The sequence below is a fragment of the Vigna angularis genome, chromosome 1 (assembly GCF_016808095.1).
Source record: "Vigna angularis cultivar LongXiaoDou No.4 chromosome 1, ASM1680809v1, whole genome shotgun sequence".
Lineage (NCBI taxonomy): Eukaryota > Viridiplantae > Streptophyta > Magnoliopsida > Fabales > Fabaceae > Vigna > Vigna angularis.
In genome coordinates this window covers 7,606,263-7,628,747 of record NC_068970.1, presented here as the reverse complement: position 1 = coordinate 7,628,747, position 22,485 = coordinate 7,606,263, and the positions used below count along the sequence as shown (strand labels likewise).

The 22,485-nt window shown below is 34.5% G+C and overlaps 2 protein-coding genes across 3 annotated transcripts; one reads left to right on the top strand and one right to left on the bottom strand.

The window, feature by feature from the left end:
• Window positions 1–666: 666 nt before the first annotated feature.
• Window positions 667–4,215, bottom strand: LOC108323658 (calcium-dependent protein kinase 10). The gene is made up of 7 exons (XM_017556146.2): window positions 3,382–4,215; window positions 3,031–3,174; window positions 2,760–2,912; window positions 2,394–2,509; window positions 2,114–2,281; window positions 1,485–1,715; window positions 667–1,268 (listed from the first exon to the last, which is right to left on the bottom strand). The coding sequence occupies exons 1-7, from the start codon at window positions 4,010–4,012 to the stop codon at window positions 1,095–1,097; spliced, it is 1,617 nt and encodes a 538-aa protein (XP_017411635.1). The 5' UTR covers window positions 4,013–4,215; the 3' UTR covers window positions 667–1,094.
• Window positions 4,216–11,809: 7,594 nt separating this feature from the next.
• Window positions 11,810–21,291, top strand: LOC108342889 (uncharacterized). 2 transcript variants are annotated; one of them, XM_017580794.2, is made up of 16 exons: window positions 11,810–12,022; window positions 12,092–14,829; window positions 14,921–15,049; window positions 15,127–15,315; window positions 15,405–15,451; window positions 15,555–15,843; window positions 16,192–16,294; window positions 16,387–16,593; window positions 17,414–17,518; window positions 18,040–18,236; window positions 18,342–18,557; window positions 18,640–18,915; window positions 19,041–19,188; window positions 19,273–19,406; window positions 19,939–20,025; window positions 20,100–21,291. In XM_017580794.2, the coding sequence occupies exons 2-16, from the start codon at window positions 12,160–12,162 to the stop codon at window positions 20,184–20,186; spliced, it is 4,884 nt and encodes a 1,627-aa protein (XP_017436283.1). In that variant the 5' UTR covers window positions 11,810–12,022; window positions 12,092–12,159; the 3' UTR covers window positions 20,187–21,291. The 2 variants fall into 2 exon arrangements, with proteins under 2 accessions (XP_017436283.1, XP_017436275.1); XM_017580786.2 differs by having other exon boundaries at window positions 16,384–16,593.
• The last annotated feature ends 1,194 nt before the right edge of the window (window positions 21,292–22,485 follow it).

The following is a 22,485-nucleotide window of genomic DNA, read 5'->3' as shown; positions in this document are numbered from 1 at the left end:
ATTATTTGACAAAATTGAGAAGTAGCAAGAATAGTTAACTTGTTGGCTTTATTTCTCCATCAGAATAAGGTTGTATCAGCCACCTTAAAAAGATGCAAACCTCAATGTCAAGAGTTTGTCAGATTAAGTTTGCCATGTGTACCTGTGCAGCAAAGGGAGAAAAACAGAAAGCTTAAATACGGATATTGACATCCGTTTCAACGGATGTCAATATCCGTGCACGGATGTTGACGTCCGTCTAAGAATTCAACGTATATTTATATCGTTTAAATATTACTCAAAGGGCAAAAGAGAAATGAGGAGGTGTAGAGAGCAGTGTGTAGTGGTGGAGGGAGTAACTCTCTTTTGTTAGAGACTTGCGTACCTTTTTCAAAAATATTTCAAGAATTTAAGCCCAGGTTAAATTTTAGTTGAATGTTAACATATTATTTAATTGATATAAAAAAATATGACCTAGTGTCAAACTGAAATTAAAAAACTTATGTGTATTAGTTATTAATGCATCCAAAAAAAAATCAGAGACCGAAGTGCTGTCCGTTCGTGAACATAGTGATAGGAGTAATGTATTTGAATTCATTAAAATGCATCACAGTTTTATATATATATATATATATATATATATATATATATATATATATAAATTAAACAATTCAAAAAAAAAAAGAAGAAAGGAAAAACAGGGCACAGGATATCTATGTTGTTGTCGGACAAATTTGAATTAATTTTACAGACACTTCACATTCTCGGATATTCAGAGACAAACCCCATACAAAATAAGTTAGACAAATGACATTTACAAATGAAATTATGGAACACCAACAAAAGATATACAAAGAATTTGTGATGTGACATTCTTAGGACAGCACCAACGCGTGCTCCCGCAATTTGTGCTCACAATCTATCCATCAAACAACTTTACTATGCAGCCTCCAACGCATACTCTATCCAACTGAAAAACCCACACAACCCAAATCTCTATGCTTCAAAACGCTCCAACACAAAACTCCCTTGCTTTCAAGGAGAGATTTTTCAAGCATAGTAAGTAGAAATTAACCGAGTGAGAACTACGGTTACAGAAAGAAATAGTTTCTTGCTCAAACCACCACAGCTTGACCACTAATTCCGTCATGAAGCTGAAGTGAGCCATCCTTCATCAAATTTATGCTCAAGCTCTTGAATCTCTCCCTTGAATACTGTCTAGATGCTTTTCTCCAATCGGTTCCAGTTTTCATCATCGCCACAAACTCTTCATAACTGATGCGACCATCCTGTGTAAACACAAAATTAGAAATATAGGACTACAGGTTGTAACATGATTTGTTCTCAACTAAGTAATAAAACCTTATAAGAGAAAATTAGAAATGTAGGACTACAGGTTGTAACAACCTATCTGCTTTCTTTATGTTGCATTGGCAGTGTTTGTAAGAAAATAAAAACTTGTAAAATGGAAAATAAAACAACAGTTATGAGCAAAAATGTCAAACCTTGTCAGTGTCAACTTCACGCATGATGTCATTCAATATGGCAGTGTCATTTTCTCCCGACTCATCTACTAATGCTCTCTCTAGCTCCCCAAACTCAATATAGCCACTCCCGTCTTTGTCAAAAAACATGAATGCTTTTCGGAAATGTTCATCATTCTCCATTCTTTGCAAGTGAATTGTCACGGCTACGAACTCTCCATAGTCAAGTACTCCGTTCCCGTCGACATCGGCCTAAGCAATTAATAGCATAGAAAACATCCTCGAATCACAAATTTGTTATTGCAAATCTACATTACAATTCAGAACTCCAGGCTTAGGGTGTGAATAGCAATTCGATTAAAATGTAGTCTATCCTTTTAGATTGATAAAGCTCCATTCAAATGAAATATTGGTGTCATATGAATTAGTTAAGTCATTAAAAGTAAAAGGTTATGTAATGTAATAGAATTCAAAGCCAATTAAGACACTTCTACTTCTTTGTAGAACTGCATTCCATGCCAAGAAATCATGCAACAGAAAATAGTTTCAAAGAGCTGCAACAGATCACCAAATAAGCCATCGTAATGACAATCAAAGAAGTGAATTTATACTGAAAAATTGCAATATAGATAGTATACACAGAAGCCTACCACATCCATCAGCATCTTGATCTCTGGCTCAGCCAATTGTGAACCAACCTTCTGCAACCCAGCCTTCAGTTCCTCGTATGTTACTTTGCCATCTTTGTCAGTATCCATCAATGTAAACATGTCTCTGATGATTTCTACCTCTTCAACAGATAAGTGCTCTGCAATTACCTACAGCATTCATTCAAAGAAACACAAATCACCACCATCCAAACTTCCTTATACTTCCAATACATACCAAACTCGAGTTAAAAATTATGCACAGACTGAAACAGATGCTAACCCGAAGTGCTCTCTTTTTGAATCTATTCATGACAGAGAACTGCTTAAGCCTCGTCCTCACAATATCTCCTAACGGAACATTTGAAGCTTTCTTTGCATTCTGCAACCAGGGATGTTCTGCAAACATTTTTAAGGACGGTAAACATTTAGCATCACTTTCCAAGTAGTTAGGCCATTTGGCCGCCTGGTCGTAGGGTTCAAATAAGCACCAATTCTTGTTTTCTTTTACGAGAGGGCAATGGAACAAAGGGCACAAGAGAATGGGAATACTCTTATCAAACAAAAACAAAAGAACAACGTACATGGAAATTTTGAGCAGCCTAAACATTCTGATCCCATCTTGCTTCACAAACCATAAAGTACTTACCAAGCACCTGTTCAGCCGTCAAGCGCTTCTTGGGATCAGGCTCCAACATTTGGCGCACAAGGCTCTTCGCACTGTCCGAAATCTGAGGCCACGGTTCTCTCTTGAAGTCAATCACTCCCCTCAAAATCGCCAGAGCCACCCCTCGTTCGTCGTCTACACCAAATCAAACCATTTCACCAGAATTCAAACACCCCATCAATCAACCAAAACACACAAACACAACAGCACATTAACTATCAACATTTGTCAACGAGAAAAAAATAACACACACCTGCCCAAAATGGAGGAACCCCACACAATAAAATATAAAGAATCACACCAGCACTCCACACATCCACTTCTGGCCCATAATTCCTCTTCAATACCTCTGGTGCCATGTAGTAAGGACTCCCCACAATCTCAGAAAATCTCTCCCCTGTTCATTCATTAAAAAGAAAACATCAGCACACTTCATCGAACCCACATAAAGAAATCAACCCACACGTAAAATCAACGTTTAACCCAACTTAATTAGCAACATCGAGTTCAAATCTTAAACATGAAGCTTTTTTTAATACCCAAAGCATTCATAACGGTCCTGTCTGATTTGATCGAAACGAAACAAATCCATTCACTCGCGTACCAGGTTTGAAAAACACGGAGAGACCGAAATCAATGGCTTTAAGTACAGAATTCTCCTTCTTATTCGCAAAGAGGAAATTTTCCGGCTTAAGGTCTCGATGCATGACGCCATTGGCGTGACACATTCTGACGACCACAGCAATGGTTCTGGCCACGTGCGCGGCCGCACGCTCGCTGTAGTGGCCACGTGCGACGATCCGGTCAAAGAGTTCGCCACCGGCACAGAGCTCCATGACGAGGTGAACGTTCTCCTGGTCCTCGTAAGTGGCTTTGAGCTTGACGACGTTGGCGTGGTCCGGAAGAGTGGACATGATGGCCACCTCGCGCCGCACGTCCTCCACGTCAACGGCGGTCCTGAGCTTGCGCTTGGAGATAGACTTGCAGGCCAGCTCCTGCTTCGTCTCCCGGTCCGTGCACAGATACGTTATCCCGAACTCCCCACGACCTAGCTCCCGACCTATCACGTACTTGTCCCCGATGAAGCTCCGCGACGTCACGTCCTTCAGCACGCGGATCGGAACTCCCGAACGGAGCGTCTCCTCCGCGTAAGGGTTGTTGGGCTTCGTTTTCTTCTTCCTCCCGCGATTTGACTCTGCCACGTCATCTCTCACGCACGCGTTGCAGTTCCCCATGTCTCCGGCTAACTGAATCGGAGAAGAAGAAGAAGGTGGATGACGACGACGACGACGACGATGATGGGCTGTTGGAATAATAGTGAAGTTTTATTTCACTGGGAAGGTGTTTGACTCTGAGAACCTTATTTGACCGTGATATTGCATTTATTGGTTTTAACAAAATTAAATCATTCTCTTAGTTGTTTTAAGGATTGCATCCACGTTATGGATAAACAGTAGACGCCGCAGGTTGTCCTAATTCATTTCTTACTTTCCAAACATGGAAATCAACCTTCTTTGATTTTTAGTTCAATTAACTCTCTCAATTTTAAATACATTGAATTATATTTTTTTTTAATTTAGCAGAAAAATTGGTAGAGCAATGTTTGCTGGATTATCATGGATCATTCCGTGGGGCAATGACACCTGGAAAATGTTTTTTTATTATTTATATTTTAATTTATAAAGTATAAAGTGTATGATGGGATGGGACCTATTATTGCCTTTTGGCTGGTTGGGGCCTCTGCGTCACGCTTTTTAGATTTCTAGTTATACATAAATGTTGTTCTTTTTTTTTCAAAATTCACATGCAAATTTATTAATCAATCATTTTTATGACCAAACATTATAAAAATAAACTTACGGTTTATTTCATTTGCTGTTGATGCAATCATATAACCGTTGGATTGGTCAGCTTGAAGTTTACTTGAAAGATTCAGTGATATAAATAACATTGCAACACCTATCAAACTCACCCACTAATTCTGAGACTTGGTCCTGATCTTTTCTTTCTACCGACGTCATTGCATATTCTTTAGTGCAACCATTGAAAATCTTGTATTAATTGTCACAACAACAATCGATTCTTCAATGATATTTAAACAAAACAACCTAATACTTCCAAGTGATGTTTGTTATTGACAAGGTCAATATCTCAACGTTAAATGAAATCCAAAAGGTATGTTCTATTTACATTTTACAAAAGCTGTGACCCACTTGGAGCAAAATAATATTCCTCTATGCAAAAGTCAACAAATTATGATGGCTTGTTTTCCCCTATTCTATAGAAAAAAGAGATAAAAAACAAGGATGTGATTAGCTTTTTCTACATCGAAAGGTTATAAAGTGTTGGCTACTGGGTAATGTGCAATTTTTTCTCCTCTGAAAAGTTATTCCTTTTAAACCTTATCAACAAATTCTTCATATTCAATTCATACACGGTAAAATCAAGTTCATTTTCTTTATATAGTTTAACCGTTTAAGTAACTTCCTTTCTTGTATTTAGAACCAATCACGTCACAACCTTGGTCCACTCCAATAAGAGGAAATACAATAAAAAAATAGTGCGTTTGTCTTGAAAAGTTAAATAAAAAATTTAATTATAGTTTAACTATATGACAATTTTAAACTATGTTTCACACACAACTCGATTTGTCGAAAAAAAAACAGAAGGAGAGAGACCACAGAAACAAAAATAAAAGAGAATCAAAATAAAAAGAAAATGCACTATTTTTTACGAAATCAAATAGAAAAAGTTGGGTTTCTTTATTTCATTTAAATAAGTAAAAGAAATAATAAAATTGCACATCTAAGCAGATAAGAAAATTTATCCTCTCATCATTTCTACGTCAAGGAATTGGAGTGTGCAACTTTAATTTAATCTCTACTTTTTTTTTATGTAAAAATGTATATTAAAATAGCATTATGGTGTGAGAATGTCTGAATGAGATTATGTGTTACCTAACAAATGCACGTTGAACGATAATGTGGAGAACCCATATTTTTAATCTATGAACTTCCATGTCTCGCTACTTTTCCGGTTACACCAAAAGTAGCCTAAAACCCCATGTTAAACCATCATTGTGTTGGATCAAAAAAAATTACTCTACTTTATATCATTTGTTTATTTCAAATAAATACAGTTTACAAATTGAAAATTAGAAAGTTATATCATAGGCATTTATTTTAGGTTTGTGTGTATATGTTAACTTCCATATAAGTTTCTCCTACGAAAATTTATGGTATCGACTCATTGTACGCGTACACGGTGTTTATAAATGCGTAAATTTGTGTACACCTTAGATATAAGGGAAATAAGACAATAGATAAGGTTGATGGACCTAGAAAGGGTTATTTCTTTCTGCACCCCACGCTGTTTGTGTGCACTCTTATGAGGTGTTTAAAAAGACTAAACTGTTTTCTTTGCTGTGTCATCCTTGTCATCATTTTTGTCACCTTCTTACTATCATCGTCTCTTCCTTATCATTTTTCTTGGTTACTGACAGATTTTCAGACAAAATTTTGGAAGTGCTAAAGATAAATGTATAAAGATTTTAGAAGTGTTAAATACATAAATATATTACAATTAAAAAATATCACACACCCATGCCATGTATATAATATAGTATATAAATTTTACATAAGGTCCCTATAAATACTCTGAGTTCCACCACTAATCCTTGTCTTTTATGTTATACTTTGGATGGGTTAAAGAATAAAGTATTTTGGATGGTATAATTTGAAAATCCTTTTTTCTGCAAATTGTTTTGAATTTTAGATTGTATAGTCTAAAGACATTTTTTACTTGTGGATTATAAAATCTATAAACTTTTTTTTTTTAGAAAATGATTTATGGGTTGTAAAAATTAGAAATAAAAAATGACTTCACATTGAACAAATTGAAAATAAAACTTTTATTTTTCACAATTCAAAGGTCATTTTTAAACACAAAACAAGATTTATTTATTTTATTTAAGAGAGTGCAAAATAAAAATAAGGAGTGCTAAAAGAAATCCGCTTGGTCAAATTTTAATGATCCGCTTATTGTCTTATAAAGCCCAACTTTCTATCAGCCATCTAAGTTTTGTATACCTTTAAAAGAACCCTAACTTCTTTTCCAACTTATATGTTTAAGATTCTTATTTCTTAAACCAAAAAGTCTAGTGCTATAAAATTTTAATAAAATCGAGACATAAAATATTTATTTTGAAAAATATGTGTAAGGAGAGAAAGATATACGTACGAAAGCTTACAGTAGAAGTGCCTTTTTTTAAATCGGATAAAATGATAAATTTTGCCGTAAATAGAACTATGTTTAGAAACTTTGATGTGTTAAAACAAACTTTGTATTTGATGTTTGCTAGATACAATTCACTGATTTTTATCGTACTTTTAATTTTTATTGTAAACTTTTTAATTAAAATCTAATAATTAAACAAAGTCAACATCTTATTCTAATAATCCATGAAAATACTATTTGTAATATTACTTACTAAAAATCGAATATATATTGTTTTAAAAAATAATAATTTAACCATAACAATAACAATATTACAAAAAATATATATGCATTCAAGATGCCTGTTTTTTATTTAATTTAATGTAATACATTAATTTGTTAAAAAAAAAGTATGTTGACTAAAATAACCAATTATAATCAAATTTAAGATATTTATTTGTTTTATTATATATATATATATATATTTATTGTTAACCTAAGTAAGTTCTTTTTCGGTCAGTACATTTTAGCAAAGTGTATCAAGTTTTAGTAGACAAAAAAATCTTCATTCATAAAAAAAGACATACTTTAAATACAGGGTGTTTTAATAATTTTTATTTTTAATTTAAAATAAAAAATAAAAAATTCACAAACACTCATGTAACTCTAACACTCTTGCTATTATAAAGTGATTTTTAAGCTTAACTCAACCCACAAAACCGGCTTGTAAGATGAGGTTTGCACTCCACTTTTATATTATAATTTGGTCTTATATTTAATCGATGTAGAACTTCCAACACTTGCTTTGTTGGTTTATTTGTTTGTCACTCTAATAACAAAATAATTTATGATGTTTGATGTTGATTTTTTATTGGAAGGTTGTGTTATATTTTTTTCCTTCTGATTGTTATTAAATTTTGTTTTTAAATTCTAGAAGCAATAATTTATCTTCAGGAGGTTTGATACTTTGATTATTATGTGACCTCTCTTCTTTTTGGTGACTTTCTTTATTTATTTTGCTTAACATTTTGAATAACTAAATAATTGACTTGCTTTGAGTTAAAATCATGTTGATTTGCAAGGTGAAGAATCATTATCGGTATGAAAAATCATTACTCATGTTTATTTTATTTTACTATGTTTTTAGGTTGGACTTTTCTCTAAATTTTCACACACATAATCACATTGGAATGAATTGGTAATTGGCTTGAAGTGTTATTTTAGAGACAATGATTCTACATCCGAAGACGATGAAATTGAAGAGGTTCTCAAAAATGATGAAATCAAAAAGATCTTGAATGAACCTTTGTCTAAAGGCGAAAATGTCAATGACTCAACTCTTTACAGGAGCAAATTGTTATAATTTCTATTGTTTATTTATGTTTCTTAAATATTAACTTTTGTATTTTCATAACTTTTATTATTGGTTATATTTTCATAGTTTTGTACCCTTTGTCAAAGGGAAATGTCCACAAACAATTCTAACTTTGTTATGATTTTAGAGTTTTGTATGCTTTTGTTATATTTTCATAATTTTGTACAATATATTTTCAGAGTTTTGTACCATAAAAATGTAAAAAACTTTAGAATGCACTCATTGTTTTGGATGATTGTTTCTTGGTAATCTTTTACTGCTAAAAGACAAACTTGTCGCCGCTGTTTTATTACACTCCCTCTTTACATGAAAAAAGAGAGAGTTATAAACCGATAACAAAAAAGAACAAACCTAAAAATGAAGAAAGTATACACACACACACACACACATATATATATATATATATATATATCATGCATTCTAAATTTTAAGGTTAAAAGTATTTTAATAATTTTCATTCTTAAAACTAAATAAAACAAGAAACCCCATCATCTCTCTTATCCTTCATCTCTCTAATCTCTCGTTTCTCTCAACCCTTTCTCTTTCATCTCTATCACTCAAACATTTTCTCTGTCATTTCTATTGTAGCTCCTGAAAAAACAAAAACACTTGTCTAACCATAATTCACCTTTCTCACTTATCCAATTTGTTTCTCTCTCATCTCCATCCTCTCTCTCACCCACACACAACAATTCACGACACCGCAATTTGTTTCTCTTGTTTTGTTTGTTCATTTGTTTTCCACTTTAATAACAAAATAATTAATGATATTGATGTTGATTTTTGATTGAAGGGTTGTGTTATAAATTTTTCATTCTGATTGTTATTAAATTTGTAAAAAACTAAAGTTTATAATAATTTCAATAATTTAAAAACTAAAAAAACACAAGAAACCCCCACGAAAAGACGTTAATAATTGCAAAATATTTAGTTTTTTAACACCAATTTTGATAAAATCATAGAAATTACAGGAGTAGAAGTTAAGCTATGAGTGTGATGGTAACAAATTTATTAAGTTTAAATTCCAATTTGAAATTCAGTGCGTTTTGTTTTTTTTAATTTCACTTCTACGGCAAATGATAAATCAGAATGATAACATCATGTTTATATTGACCAAACAATTGGAGATGTGAAATTTTTAAAATAAACTTACATGATGTGATTTATCTTAAAAAGTAATTTTCTGATCGAACTCAAAGCTAACAAGTTCATTATGACTAGTTTGTTAATATTCTGCAATCTGCTCAAATCTAGAAGATGTGTAACTTGTTAAAATATTTTTATTTTTTTTACAAAAATGAAATGAAAATATGCTTATCAATATGAAACATTAGAGAGGGAATGAACAACCACAACAATTTTCTCTGTTCATAATTAACTCTCTTCGATAATTTGTTCCCTGTAAAATCATTTAGTAAGATGAGCAAAAGCTTAATTTTATGCTGTTTGACGTTCAAAAATCCATTTTCTGGACAATAACTTACCCCTTCCGGAATCCCCTTTTCGCATAAGGGTTTTTCTCTTCTAAACCATATGTTCGGACAATTTAATAGTCAAAATATCAAATCTCTCTAAAGATAAATTACTAATTCTAAAACTTAAAAAACGAATTTAATAACAATTAGAAGTGAAAAGATATAACACAACCCTCAAATAAAAAATCAACATCAACATCATTAATTATTTTGTTATTAAAGTGAAAAAAAATATGAGAAACAAATTGCGGTGTTACGGGTTGCTGTGTGTGGGTGAGAGAGATTATGGAGATGAGAGAGAAACAAATTGGACAAGTGAGAAAAGTGAATTAGGGTTAGACGATTGTTTCTAATTTTTTCAGTTGGGGTTACAGTAGGGATGACAAAGAAAATGTTGAAGTGATAGAGATGAAAGAGAAAGAGTGTTGAGAAATAAGGGAGGCGAGTAAGGGGGAGTTTCTTGTTTTGTTTTTTAGTTTTAAAAATGAAAATTATTAAAATATCTTTAACCTTAAAACTTAGAATCCATAATATATAAGGGTGTTTTTGTTTACTAAAACGTAGTACAGCTAAAATGTACTAACTCAAAAAAAAGCATACCTTTTAGGTTTGTTTCTTTTGTTATGGGTTGATAACTATTTTTTTTTTAATTTTTCTCATGTAAAAAAAGAGTGTAATAAAGTAGCGGCTGCAAGACTTTTAACGGTAAAAAAATTACTAAGAAACAAAATTTTGAAAACATAACAAATTTTATAAAATATTTTCAACTCTATAATATAAATATCTTTAATAAAATATTTAGTAATAAGTATAGGGAAAGAAAAACTATAATTGAATATAGTTATTTATGCTTTAATAAGATATTATTTTTAATGTAATAAGATCTTATTTAACAAAATATTAATAATTGATAAAAAATTACAATAAACTATGAATAATTTTTTTTACCAAATTAATCACATTTATTACTATCTTTCTATTCAAATATATTTACTTTTAATTAATTTAAATAACTTTCCACCCTCTTTATCCTAACTATTCCCCTTTCTACTCCCATTCCAATTCAAACAAACTAACATGTTAATAAATAAATTATAAGTAAAATTAGTACTAAAAATACATCAAATTATAAATTTAAATAGTAAATATAAATGTTTTTAGAAATTATTATTTAGATACAATGATTTCAAAAGTTTTTTTTAATTTAATGATTTTATGTTATTTATTCCAACATATTTATTATCTTTAAATTTAAATTTAATTTTATTATTTTTTGACAAACATAAAATTTAAAATGTTTTACCATACATTTAAATTGATAAATTATTTATATTTTATAAGTTATACCCACATTATAAAGTTAAATTGTTCTTCATTATCAACTTAAAACAATTAATTTGTTAATTTTAACTATAAGAAAAAAGCGTATGTATGTTTCCACATAGAATAATAATTATTGAACCAGATAAGATAACGCTTGGATTTTATATCATTTTCAAGAAAGTGACCCGAAATTATTACAAAATAATACAACAGGTATTATAAAACTTGTGATATATTTTACTAGGAGTATAGCATTCTCAACTTTCTATTTACTCTATTTAATTTAATATATAATTTTGTTAAAATATATGTTTATTCTTGGTCGGATTTCGCTGAAAGATGACGTGATAAATAATCTGACCCATGATGTAAACCAATTATGTCATGTCATTCCTTACAACAACACAATTAAATGTCAACCTTCATCTTAAATAAAATTGTTCTAGAAAGCTAAAATAATTTATTATATGAAAACTAAAACTTTTAATTTTTCTATTTATGTTATAATAAAAAGAAATATGTAATTAGCAGGTAGAAAAAAGAAAATGAAAAGAAAAGTGGACGAGTATTGATCTGATTGATTTATTATTTATAAATAATTCAATGATTTCTTCACTGTAATTTTATTTGATTAATTTATCAGTATTTTCCTGCGCTGCGTCTCATCAAACCCCACCCCTCTTGTGTGGGTAGGTGCTCTCTATTCTTCTGTTCTCTTCACTGTCTTCTTCCCTTCTCAGCTTCCCCAAACCCTTCTTATTCAAATTTCTCAGCACCTTCTAGATTCTTCCGCCGATCCTTCTCCATAACCGTTATCGCCGGCTACCACCCACTACCTTCCTCCGCCACTTATCTAGGTAAGGTCACTTTTTTTCTCTTTCTCTACCTCTTCGTAGTTTGTATCGCTTCTAAATTTATTCGCACAGCCACGCTCGCTTGCGGATTCTTGCACGGGTGTTTATGCACGCGAATCGGATTTGTATGAACTCAATCGATGGGGCACAAAAAGCGAAACCCTGCGCCGCGCACGAAACAACCCGCGGCGGCTTCTCCGGCGGTGCAATCCGGCGTCGGCGGAGCCGCCAACGGTGCCACCTCGCCGGACGCTGATGTTAGCATTGTTTCCGATCACAAACCACATAACCCTAGCAAGATCGAATTGGCTCCGCCTCTATCCGAGGGTTCTGAGTACTCCACAATCAAGCTCGAATGCGAGCGCGCTCTCACGACGCTCCGCCGAGGGAACCACAACAAGGCAATGAAGCTGTTGCGGGAGATTTGCGCCAGAGAGGAGGGTTCGCCTCACTCCGCGTTCGTCCACCGAGTTCACAGTCTCATGTGTTTCAAAACGGCGACGGTTATCACCGACCCTAGTTCGAAGCAGCGGCATTTGAAGAACGCGCTCGAGTCAGCGCGCCGCGCGGTGGAGCTTATGCCGAATTCTGTTGAGTACTCGCATTTCCGTGCCACGGTAATGTTGGAGGCGGCAACTGAAGGTAAGGATTACGAGGATGTGGTGCATGAGTGCGAGAGGGGGCTGGCCATCGAGAACCCCAGTGATCCTGCCAAGGAGACGTTGCAGGATGAGAGCGAGCAGAAAGCATCATCTACTGAGGAGCGTATTGCGCATGTGCAGAATGAGTTGAGACAGCTTATTCAGAAGTCGAATATAGCTTCCTTGTCGTCTTGGATGAAGAATTTGAGTAACGGGGAGGAGAGATTTCGATTGATTCCGATAAGGAGGACCCCAGAGGACCCGATGGAGGTTAGGCTGGTTCAAACTAGAAGGCCTAATGAAATCAAGAAGGTGACCAAGACGCCCGAAGAAAGACGGAAGGAAATTGAAGTGCGAGTGGCTGCTGCCAGGCTTTTGCAGCAGAAGTCAGAGGCACCACAATCTCCGAATGAAGGAGATAGGGATGACAGACCGTTGGATTCATCTGGAGGATCTGGTCAGAGGATTGGTGATAGGAGAAGGCATGGAAATGTGAAAAAGAGTGGCTTTACAGCGGAAAGGATGAAATGGGTACATTCTTATTGGAATTCGGTTAGCATGGATAGGAAGAAGGACTTTCTTAGGGTTAAAATTTGTGATCTTAAGTCGCACTATGGGTCTTCGAAGGATACTTTGCCGAATGATATCTTGTCAGAGGCTTTGTCTTATGCCGAGGCCAATAAAACTTGGAAATTTTGGGCTTGCTGCAACTGTGAAGAGAAACATTCCAACCCGGATTCTCACAGGCATCATGTTGTGCAAGAGCATATGGGGAGTCTGTCGCCACAGATGCAGAGACTTCTGCCCCACAATGTGGATAGTGAATGGATTGAGATGATTCTTAATTGTTCTTGGAAGCCCCTGGATGTCTTAGCTGCAGTTAGAGTGCTTGATAATAAAGCAAGGTTCAAAAGTCCATCACTTCCTGAGGATTTGTACTTGGATCATCATACTCTGGACTATAATGTTTGTTTTAAAGAAGCAAGCAGCTCTTACATTGAGAAGGAAAGTTCAGGGGACACTCTTCGTAATTGTTTGGAAGAATGCAATAACAATTGTAAAATTATAGAAAATGATGTAAGAGAAGGTGTTGAAGACCAACTGTCTGTGGTTGATCGCATTATTGATTGTTGGCCAGTATCTGATGATCCTGAGCGTGCAAAACTTCTGGGGAAAATCCATGCCATGTTTGAGACTCTTATTAGGCATAAATGTCTTGCTGCTAGTCATCTGAACAAGGTCATACAATTTACTATGGGTGAGATACAGGGTCTCGCTGCTGGTTCGCAACTTCTAAATCATGGCGTGGACCAAACACCAATGTGCATATGCTTTCTAGGACCTTCACAGCTTAAGACAATTTTCCAATTTCTGCAGGAAATATCTCACGCATGTGGGTTGGCCAGACATGCTGATAAAGGTAGTAGTCCCACAAATGATTCACTGAATATCACTCAGGGTCCCGAGATTAAAGACAAGATTGTACTCGATGGAGATGCATCACGACTCCTACTGGATGAGTGTTTACTGCAAACACAAGTCACTGCTGGTACAAATCAGGGGTCTGTCTTGGATGATGTGACCACCCCAAGGTCTCCAGATGGAATTTCATGCTATAACAATGCTTTGCTATCCTGGATATTTTCAAGTTCCCCTATTGGAGATCAAGTGACATCATGGCTGCGGATCAGAGAAGATAAAATAAATAAAGGGAAGGAAATTGTCCAGATGCTTGAGAAAGAGTTTTATCACCTACAGGGACTGTGTGAGAAAAAGGGTGAGCGTTTAAGTTATGAGGAAGCACTGCAAACAGTAGAGGATCTATGTCTTGAAGAAGGTAAGAAGAGGGAAACTCTTGGGGAATTTGTTCAGCGAAGCTATGAATCTGTCTTAAGAAAAAGAAGAGAAGAGCTCATTGAGAGTGAGAATGATATGATGTATGTCAGCAATAGGTTTGAGTTGGATGCTATATCAAATGTTTTGCAAGAAGCAGAAGCAAGGAATGTTAATCAATTTGGTTACAAGGAAGCTTATGCTGGTGTGACTTCTCAATTATGTGACTTGGAATCTGGTGAAGAAGATGAATGGAGAATGAAGGACTACTTGCGTCAAATGGATGGCTGCATAGAAAATGCTATTCAGAAACTGAAGGAGCATTTATCTATAGAGGTCAGTTTCTATGTTTCATATGTCTATAGAGATAACAGCAAGGATATCCTTCTTTGCTTTTATGTTCTAACGCTCCTTTTTCACCGTGTAGCTTAGCAAAATTGATGCCCGAATAATTAGGAGTGTCACAGAGATGCAGCAATTGGAATTCAAGCTTGGGCCTATTTCTGCTAATGATTATCGAGCAATATTAGTGCCTCTAGTGAAGTCGTACCTGAGGGTTTGTATTGAAACTGGTGAAGCATGTGCTCTTGTTTTACCTTTATCTTAAGTAATTGTTCCTTTTCTATATTTTAGGCACTTTTGGAAGATTTGGCCGAGAAAGATGCAAGAGAGAAGTCTGATGCTGCTAGTGAAGCATTTTTGGCTGAACTTGCTCTAGATTCCAAGAAGACTGTTAAAAGCGGAAGTGAGAACACAAAACATGTCGAGAAAACAAAAGATAGGAAGAAGAATAAAGATCACAGAAAAGCAAGAGATTTGAAGGTGTTCGTCAAGGATGTTTAATATGTTTATATATGGAGGTCATTGACTAATTGTCTTTGACAACTGACTAAACTTTTTTTCTCTTACAGGCCTCGGGTGATCATGTGCAATTCTCAGTGGGATCTACAATTCCTGAGTCAGTTTATGTTTCCTTCTTTTTATATTTTTTATATTTTTTACTGTGCTATCCTCTAAAATCACTCAGTCGTAAAATTGTTTTTGATGTGTTTCTGTAACAGTTCCAATCTTGTTGCACCTGAAAGTGACTTCCTAGATCATGAGGTTGTTTCTATGAATGATGATGACTTGGAACAACTCGAAGAGGAATTTAGACGTAAAATTGAGCTAGAAGAGGAGGAAAAAAAGCTTGAAGAAACTTTGGAGTTCCAGCGAAGGATAGAAAATGAAGCCAAACAGAGGCATCTTGCAGAGCAACAAAAAAGGTCATCTGGGTTGTACTTAGAAGTGGAAGATCTTCAAGATTTTCTGACAAAGGAAGATATGGGTTCCCCAGATTCATACAAACATGTAAGAGAAACTATGCAAATAGGAATCTCTATTTTTAGTTTCTCCTGCTTCACTCAGGGAGACAGAAGTTGCGGTGGTCATTAATCTTGCTGTTACTTGGTTTGCACGGTTACCAGTAGGAATTATACTACTTTGCAAACAAACAAATGAAAGGAAATAATACTTTATACATGAGAATTTGTTATTAAAGGAATATACCTCTGAACTTATGCATATGTTACTTGGTTTGCACGGTTACCAGTAGGAATTATACTACTTTGCAAACAAACAAATGAAAGGAAATAATACTTTATACATGAGAATTTGTTATTAAAGGAATATACCTCTGAACTTATGCATATTTTTCAGGACCAGTTGGTACAGGATAATGGATCCCGAAGTAGTCTGGATGGTGTGCTTATGCCCACAGCAAACGGTTCCATTTATTTGCATCAGTCAAAAGTTAAACAAGGTTGGTGGTTTGGATGTCCTAAAATGTGAAGTTTATTTATTTATTTTTTCACTTTAGGTTCTTTGCATTTATTTGTTTCATTTTTGCAGCAGATTTGCCTAATGGAGTTATTCGAGAGAATGGTCTACCTGTGGCTGATCGGCGCACTGGAAAAAAACATAAACGGAGGAATTCCTCCAGACCAGTCGATGGAAAGATTGAATCTTTTTCATCAGAAAAAGAGAGTACTGAGGATACACATCCTGAGTCTCACTTAAGAGAGAAATTTAAATTTAGTAACAGTCAAGTCAATAATAATGGTTAGTTTAACTTTGCTCAAATACTCTTTTGATGTTACGCAGTGCTGCATAATTGCCAAATTGGGGTCTTATTATCATATTTGACTCAATTCTTTTCAAAAGCAGTATTCACTCAGAATGAACTGTGTTACTACTTTGTGGCACTGTATATACTTGGCTTACAAAACGTACATTGTTTAGACATTTTGATTGCAGTGGTAGAATTGTGGGTTCAATATCTTGATATAGACCTCTTGTTATACTTTTTGCACCTTCCTAGTCCTTTTACATGTGTAAGTCAGTTGTTGGGTGTTTGTTTTCTCATCTTTTTTAACCGAGTCCATTCATCTGTCATTGTGTCATCATTCTCTTCGAAGACATTATAACTTCACTAGCAGTAATATTATCAGGTTCATTTTGTGGCTAATACTGTGGTGGGAAATTTAATAGCCAAACTTGTCTGCGAATTATATTCTCTAATGACTCTGCTTATTTGTTTATTTTTTTGATGGGCTTAGTTATAATGATTTATCTGTTATGGATTGAATGGTTGCATGGTTTGGGATTAGTTTTCAAATAATACTTATTTACATCCTTTTCCCCCAATGTACTTTCTTCTCATAATAAAAGAAGTTTCTGGTTAAAATGTAATTTGTCACTATTGCTTTCTTTCCTGGGAGGATTCTTTCAATGTTAGTTGCAATGTTTGTTCATGCTGAAATCTTATTTCAGTTGGTAAGCCTAGTCGAAGGCATTTATAAGATATTTTATATAATACTAATAATAAAAAGCACCTTTGGTGTGTGAAAATTGATTTTCTGTTGCTTGGATATGGCATCAGTGTGGAAAAACAACGGATCAAATGCGAAGAGAGAGTTGCCTGTTGAAGATGCGGAGGAGGAAAGATTCCAGGCTGATCTTGAAATTGCTGTACGCCAAAGCCTGGGTATAACATTTACATTCTAGGCTTGTATAGTCCAATTGTTTTTATCTTACATACATCTAAGATGGATTCTTATACTTCACACATCTCTTTATTAGTGCGAAATCCACTTCATTGTAAATCACTCAAGAAATAAAACGAAACTGCTTGAATGGTCTTTTTTTTGAAGGCTTACCTTTCTCCTATTCTGACCCTTTGGCCTCTCGTTTTTTGTGCTAGCCTCCACAGGATTAATTATGTGTGTGCGTGTGTGATTTACAAACTCTAAAAGTATATTACTAGGTGTCTACAGAATATATACGATACCTAAATAGGAGAGATTTTCTCTCAACATGAGAGACCTTCCACCCCATGCATAATTTCTACTTGACCTACAAGAAAAAGTTGACATAAACTATTCACTGAATTCTGAGAATGATGCGAATGTTTCCTGCTCTAAAATGTAATTCTGGGTTTATCTTTAGGTTTATGGAACCTGGACGATTCTCTAATACTCTAACCTCAAAATATGTTCTTCTTATCAGACACGTTTCAAGCTCGGGGAAATTTGCCTTTGGCTTCCAGTTTAAGGATGTCCCAGAGAGCTTCTTCAGTGGTAGATAGTGTTGATTGCCGGCCTGGAGAAGACCCAACGGATAATTTGGATGGAGCTACTTTGCTTGGTACTGGACTGAAGAATGAAGTGGGTGAATATAATTGTTTTCTCAATGTTATTATACAGGTAGGTCTTAGTTTTCCTCATAAGGATAATATCTACTGGTGTACTATTTTGTTGATGTATTATTTTCCATGGCCTAAAGCAATTTTGTTTCTCTGTTGAGCTCAGTCATTGTGGCATTTAAGACGCTTTCGAGTAGAATTTCTTGGCAGATCAAGAACAGAGCATGATCATGTGGGCAATCCTTGCGTTGTCTGTGCATTGTACGAAATCTTTACTGCACTGGACATTGCATCAAAGGATTCAAGGAGAGAAGCAGTTGCACCTACATCCCTGCGGATAGCTCTAAGTAATCTGTATCCTCACAGTAGTTTCTTCCAGGAGGTAACTACATTAACATAAACAAAGAATGAAGATATATTTTTCTTTGAATGGTTTAATTAATATACGGACTGACATTTGACAGGCTCAGATGAATGATGCTTCTGAGGTACTGGCAGTGATATTTGACTGCCTTCATCGGTCATTTACTCGTGGTTCAAGTGTTTCTGATGCAGAATCAGCTGAAAGTAACTGCATGGGATCCTGGGATTGTGCAAATGATAGTTGTATAGCACACTCACTTTTTGGAATGAACATTTTTGAACAAATGAACTGCTATCACTGTGGTCTTGAATCCAGACATATGAAATATACTTCCTTCTTTCACAATATAAATGCCAGTGCCCTACGCGATATGAAGGTAGCTTTATGAATATTTTCTTTTTACACTAGACAATTTTTGGTGTTCCTTATTTTCTGCTGTGGGAGCACGGACAAACAATTATGCCTGTTTAGTACCTTATCTGGATCCCTTTCACTTGTTAGGAAAAGTCTTCTGCAAGTTTCTTTGATAATCTTTTGAATCTTGTGGAGATGAACCATCAGTTGGCTTGCGACCCAGAAGCTGATGGTTGTGGCAAGCTGAACCACATCCATCACTTTCTCTCAACTCCACCCCATGTTTTTATGACAGGTACCTAAGGTTGTTGCTTATGGAATGTTGACATTTTTTTATATGCTTTATAGATACTTTCACTTACATGTTTATTATTTACAGTACTAGGTTGGCAAAATACATGTGAGAGTGCTGATGATATAGCAGCAACTCTGGCTGCCCTGAGCACCACAATCAATATCAGTGCCCTTTATGGTGGTTTAAATCTCGAATGCACCCATAACTTGGTGTCAGTGGTATGTACTTTAATGATAAATACGTAAGGAATGTTTATATTTAATTTCATTTCAAGCATCTAAGATGAATTTGGCTTTATTATTAACATTTGCCCATGAAAATTCTTTTAAAAATGTTGCCTTCTCTGAAGGAACTGCTCTGGCGGTGAAGGGTTCCATTTGCATACTAAATGTACTTTAATGATAAATACGTAAGGAATGTTTATATTTAATTTAATTTCAAGCATCTAAGATGAATTTGGCTTTATTATTAACATTTGCCCATGAAAATTCTTTTAAAAATGTTGCCTTCTCTGGCGGTGAAGGGTTCCATTTGCATACTAAATGAGCTTATTCTAATAAAATGAAGGGAAAAAAATCTAAATGAAAGCTTGAGATAAATAATATACTTTTATCAACGGCCCCTACGTCATTCTGCTATTTTTTTTTTGGTTTAGCAACATCTTTTTTGGGTGAAAAAAAACAGTTATGACAATAACACTTGCCCCAATTGTCTGTCTTATGTCTGCTAATCTGTTATTTAACCTTTTAGGTTTGCTACTATGGTCAGCACTACCATTGCTTTGCTTATAGTTATGACCATGAACAATGGATTATGTATGATGATAAGACTGTCAAGGTGAGTTGAATTTAATAAACAGATGAATTTTTTTTGTCATTCTTGGTGTTTAAATTTTTTTATTAAATGACCAGGTAATTGGTGGATGGGCGGATGTTGTTACAATGTGTGAAAGAGGGCATCTACAACCTCAGGTTCTTTTCTTTGAAGCTGTAAACTAAACTTTTGGTGGAAATGATAAAAGATCATTTGCTGGACTGAAGAGTGTTGAGTTTGGCATCCTATTGGTTTCTGGTGTGGCCTTGTTTATGCAGATGCATTACATTTCTGCATAACAGTAAAGTGATTTAGGCAAATAAATTTGCAAAGTTGCAGTGATGTCACTAGTTTTGTCTCTGATGGGATGTATAGCATTTTAAAATTTATGATACAATTTAGTTTAGATAGAAGCAGGTTCTGGTGGGGGAGAGTGACGACAAATGCATTTAGTGTAACAGAATGACGTAGAAGAACCCAGAGAGTGGTGTTTTGATACCGAACACATTTGGTTCGTTTTGAGGATATCAGATTCATTCCTTGTATCCTACCAATAAGAAGGTTTTGGTATTTGCTAGATGAACTACAATTTGTGGAGGTTGGCCAGTAATGTATGAGAAGATCCTAGGATGTTTTATGATGGAAATAATTACCCATTATTATCGGGAACATATAACACATGTACGAGGGGAGTTTATTCACTAGTCGTCGAAGAAATTTCCCTCCCACCCCCTCCCTCAAAACAGAAAAAGGGATATATGTATAGTTCTTATACAATTAGATTTGTCAAAATGTCAGCTTCTTGTCACTTAAGCTGTAAAAGGAGTGCCGTTTCCTGGTCTACTATTCTCCCTTTCAAGATACATTGTGTTGGAACGAGCTGCATGGCAGATTTTGTGCAACAGTAAATTGAGGAGCTTCTATACTTTGGATCCACAACACTGTACTCTATTTTTGTTTACTTCCGCTTGGGTGTGGGATGGGGATCCGTAAGTTGAGTACGATTGAAGGTGATTAACTATCAATTTCTAGTTGCAGATGTTAACTGTAGTCTTGAGTGAGGAAAAAGCTGAGAGGTTTTGGCACAATTTTGCCCCACACTTTTTCGGAATAGCGTCATGTGAGATGGATTATTATTATATACCCCATTGTTCTATATACATTAGTGCAAAGTATTGTGCGGTTTAACATCTAGAATTGTAGTCGTGTTCCTTCATTCTGTCAGATTATTTTGAACTCAGTGCAAACATTTAAGCTAAATTACAAATGTATAAAGACACTTTTTTGAGATCTTTGGTGTCATTGTCGCTGACTACATAATTCAGATTGTTAATCTTGATTTCCTGACGTGATTTCGTATTAGTGTTATTAATATTGATGTGTTAAGCTTGTTAGAAACAATTTTAAACCCTAATAAGCTCTCTATAAATACACAGTAAGGTCCATCTGCAACTTGTATCTTTTATCATTTCAGCAATATAATGCGATGCGTTTTTTGAACTCCTCTTTTAATTTTATTTCTAATTTTTCTTTTATGATATGTTTAGCTAATTGAGGAAACAATGATTTTGTAGCAATATCAGATGAAAAAAATATTCGGTCAATCTTTTATGGTCTCTTTGATAGACTTGATTCAGTGGCCAATTTTCTATATATCGTTTGTGTTTTTAGGCTCTCTTTTTTCCTTTTTTATTTATTTATAGCGACGACGATATTGATGCTCTCACCTATTTTGGACTCTTGTAGTTATTTTTGTTGTGTGGAAATGGATGGTATTGGTAAGTTTGTGGTTTAGTTGGTATAACCACGAGTTTTCAATAGGAACTTCAAAAAGAGATTTTTATTTTATCCGAAAGAGGAATGCCTTTGTTTAAGTAGTTCTGGAAGGTCAAACATTCACTGACAACTTCTGTTCCTTTGGGTTACACATGTTATACGTGTTGATTTGAAAGGCATGTCTTACAGATGCATATTCTCGATCGCCTTCTCTCTTGAAACGTCCAAATCTTTCGATACCCTTTATAAACGTGTGAGGGGGCGTAAGTATCGATATTTTTAAGAATGGAAATAGGTGTTCATCATGAATCAACAGAACTTTGAATGTCTATTTTTTATTTAGAGGACTGAATTTTAGATATCCCAGTTTTCAACAGTAACACACTCATCGTTTCATAGTGGGTTCATTTTCACCCAGTTTCATCAGTGGCATGAGTATGATTTGAGTATCTTATTTTCAAATTAAAAAAATATTTTCAGTTTCATTTTTATTTCAATTTTATTTCATTTTTGTCTCCATCAAATAATAATATACAGTATTTGTCTCCTTAATGTTTTAAATATTTTTAATGAAAAAAATCACAAAAAAGGTAACAAGATGTTATAACGATTTAATGTCATGTGAAAAATAAATAAAAGTATTACAAACGAATAGAAATAATTAAATATGAGTGTTAAAAACTATTTAATTTAATAAAATTGATATTT

Coding starts and splice junctions, on each gene's coding strand:
- LOC108323658 (XM_017556146.2), bottom strand. CDS start 4,012: ATGGGGAACTGCAACGCGTGCGTGAGAGATGACGTGGCAGAGTCAAAT. Junction 2,913..3,030: donor GGTTCCTCCATTTTGGGCAG/GTGTGTGTTATT, acceptor GATTTGGTGTAG/ACGACGAACGAGGGGTGGCT. Junction 1,269..1,484: donor GTGAAGTTGACACTGACAAG/GTTTGACATTTT, acceptor GTGTTTACACAG/GATGGTCGCATCAGTTATGA.
- LOC108342889 (XM_017580786.2), top strand. CDS start 12,160: ATGGGGCACAAAAAGCGAAACCCTGCGCCGCGCACGAAACAACCCGCG. Junction 18,916..19,040: donor GTGCCCTACGCGATATGAAG/GTAGCTTTATGA, acceptor TTCACTTGTTAG/GAAAAGTCTTCTGCAAGTTT. Junction 19,407..19,938: donor CCCATAACTTGGTGTCAGTG/GTATGTACTTTA, acceptor TTAACCTTTTAG/GTTTGCTACTATGGTCAGCA.